The following is a 3,293-nucleotide window of genomic DNA, read 5'->3' as shown; positions in this document are numbered from 1 at the left end:
ACTATGGACACAAAAAGACAGTGGAAAAAATAGTAAGAGAAAATTATTACTAACCTAAAACTTTATACATAAATAAACAATCTATCAAAAGTGGGGGACAAAAAAAACCCCACTTTCAGCCATACAAGGACTAAGAGAGATCCAAACTCCAAATGAATTGCTAAAGATTTATTTTGGCACGCAGAAAAATGGAACCAGAGTGAAGACATGCTATATTTAAAATATTATAAAGCACAGATATCGGATCATACGAGTCAGTAAATTAATTTTCTATTTAGTAAAAAAAAAAAAAAAAAAAAAAAAAATCCTAAATTTTGTGTTTAATAGAAAAGTGGAATTGACAGCATAGGTAACAATAGCAAGAGTAAGAGGAATTGTTTAGTGGGTAGTTGAAGCTTCTAAAAGTCTTTGTCATTCCAGGGAGAGAACAAAAATATGGAACGAACTTAAGTTTTTAAAGATAATTTATAGTTAAATATGTAGATGAGAAAATTAAGGATAATATCCAATAAAAATAAAATAAAATCTACAGATAACAAACAGAAGAAGCTAAACAAAATAAAGAAAAATTGGGGTTAAAGAGAAAGTCAGGAAAGGAAGTGTTTTTCAAAAGCAACGAAATAGGTTCGCCCTACCGTCCCCGCTGCTGCCGCTGCCGTGAAGGGCGAGCGCCGGGCCGCCCGCGCGTCCTCCGGAGACCGAGCCGGCGCCGGTGACTGTTGCAGAAACCGAGGCGCCGGGGCCGCTCTAGCGCGCAGGCCGAGAAGGACGAGGAATGGAGCCCCGGCCGCGTCCCCCGGGTCGCAAGCGGTGGCGTCGCTGAGGAGGCCCCGAGCACGTCCCGCGGGCCGGGCGGCTCGCAGGAGGCCCTGGGCTCCGCGTCGCAGGCCGCCCCCTCCGCGGGTCCCAGGACCCAGAAGCCGCTAGAGCTGAAGGCGGCCGAGCCGGTGCAGTTCTTGCTGGTTAAGGACCGGAAGAAGATCCCGGTCAGGCGGACCGACGTAATGAAGCACGTCGTCGGAGACTACAAGGACCTCTTCCCGGACCTCCCCAGACTGGCTGCCCAGCGCCTCCAGTACGTCTTCGGGTACCAGCTGGTGGAGCTTGAGCCCGAGAGCAACCCCTACATCCTGATGGACGCCCTGGAACCCGTGGAGGAGGATGCCGAGGTGAGGGGCGATCAGGGCACACCCAGCACCGGCCTCCTGAGGATGGCTCTAGGGCTTATCTTTATGAAGGGCAACACTATCAAGGAGACCGAAGTCTGGGACTTTCTGCGGCGGTTGGGGGTGTACCCCACCAAGAAGCACTTAATTTGGGGGGATCCAAAGAAACTCATTACTGAAGACTTTGTACGGCAGCGTTACCTGGAGTCCCGGCGGACACCCCACACTGATCCTGTAGACTATGAATTCCAGTGGGGCCCGCGAACCAACCTAGAAACCAGCAAAAGGAAAGTTCTCAAGTTTGTGGCCAAAGTGCATAATCAAGACCCCGAGGCCTGTGAAGCTTTGTCAGATGAGGAGAAGAGGGCCCGACCTGCGCCTGAGCCGAGTGGCCGAGCCCCATCCTCTTGAAATCTGAAATGGATTCAGAGGGACTCCTGGGACAAGGGTCTGGGACCCAAAGACACAGTGCTGAAGGAATTAGGGATAGGAGGGACGGAGGGAGCATATTTCTGTAACGCCTAAATGTGTGTAGCTTTAGGATGTGTTGGCAGAGTTTTGTTTGTTTAATATTGTGAGTTGTTTGGTTCCAAATTTTCACTTATAAACAGATTAGAAGAGCATTTATTTTGTTTTGATTTGTTTTACCTTTTTTGGTATAAAATTTTTGCTAGCTTAGTAACTGGAAAACTGTACTATGATCTGGAACAGATATTTAGGAAAGAACACGAGTAAATTGCTTTGGTGCCAGGAAAATAAAAGCAAAGTAGCTATTATCTGGTCTCTTAACTACTTCAGTTTGTGAGCAAAAATAAAAGTCTTTATAATGTACATAATATATTTTCTCTAGATAATTTTTTTATATTCACAATTACTCAGCTCTGTTGCTGACGACTTATTTCCATTTTTTTTCTTTTTTTGCTACTGTAGTTATAATAAATACTGTATTTTGAAGCAGGTAAGCAGAGTTTATTAAATTGTAGGACATGAGAAAATTTTATAATTCAAAACCAGTATCTTTAAAAAAAGTTTTTGCTACATGTTATTAAGGTGGTGTGTTTTAGAAGTTGCTTTACTTTGTGTATATGTGCGTATATGTATGTATGTATATTGGATCATTATGTAAAATCAAATCTCTCACTGTGGGTCCCAGAAAAGTTTATAAAACAGTGGCAAAGTGATTAACGAAGCCTGCTCAGGAATCAGACTGCCTGGGTTCAGATAGGAGTTGAGGTAGGTTCCTTAGCCTGTGTACCGACATTTCCTGATGTGTAAAATGGGCTGATGATGCCTATATTATGTGTGCTAGTGTGATAATTATATATGGAAATTTATATAGTTCTTGGCATGGTCCTTGGTGTGGAGGATTTAGTTCTTTGTTCCTTAAAAAAAATTTTTTTTTTCTAAAGATGGCCGGTAAGGGGATCTTAACCCCTGACTCAGCACCTCACTCTCCCAAGTGAGCCATGGGCCAGCACTTGTTCCTTAAACTTTTTAAAAATCTTCTTTTTATTCTCCTTGGTCTGGAGCTGCTTTTTTTTTTTTTTTTTTTTTTTCTCTTCTTCTTTAATTATCTTCTAAATCATTGCTAGAAGAGCAATTACTGGTTGAAAAGTTACGACTGTATTTTTCTAGTCTGGCTCCATTTTATGGTTTTATAGAAAAATGTGACGGGTATGGTGAGTACAGCCCTCACAGAACAATAAGAGTAGGAAAGTTAGAAGGTCTCCCCCAGGCTTTGAGAGAGCATTATAGATAGTGAAAAGTGGGTGTGTTTTGAGGTTGTCTAAAAAACCAGGTTTGAGTTATGGCTCATGCTAACTCGCCAGCATGGTGATTTGGGGGTAGGTCTTAAGTTCTTTGAATCTCAATTTCTTTCTCTGTTAAATGGGATAAATAATAACTATGTTATAGCTTGTTATATAGATTATACGAGCCAGAAGAAAAGTTAATTGTCTTGTTTTCCTCCATAATCCCTAGCAAAATGCTGTTTATATTCAGAGATTCAACACATGTTTTATTCACTGAGTGATAGGTATAGTTGTTTTGGGGGGAAGTGATGCAAATTAACCAGAAAATGAGGTGTCAGTACTTTGCTCAGGATAAAAAAGAAATGTGAACTTTACC

The 3,293-nt window shown here is 42.2% G+C and overlaps 1 protein-coding gene across 1 annotated transcript; it reads left to right on the top strand.

The window, feature by feature from the left end:
* Positions 1–719: 719 nt before the first annotated feature.
* Positions 720–1,683, top strand: LOC134378900 (non-structural maintenance of chromosomes element 3 homolog; the record flags this gene model as incomplete). Its single annotated transcript, XM_063098205.1, has 1 exon — positions 720–1,683. A coding segment is annotated over one exon (858 nt), but the record flags the coding sequence as incomplete, so codon positions are not given.
* Positions 1,684–3,293: the final 1,610 nt, after the last annotated feature.

Source organism: Cynocephalus volans, chromosome 5 (genome assembly GCF_027409185.1).
Source record: "Cynocephalus volans isolate mCynVol1 chromosome 5, mCynVol1.pri, whole genome shotgun sequence".
In the NCBI taxonomy this organism is placed as follows: Eukaryota; Metazoa; Chordata; class Mammalia; order Dermoptera; family Cynocephalidae; genus Cynocephalus; species Cynocephalus volans.
This window is presented reverse-complemented; position numbering and strand designations above follow the sequence as displayed.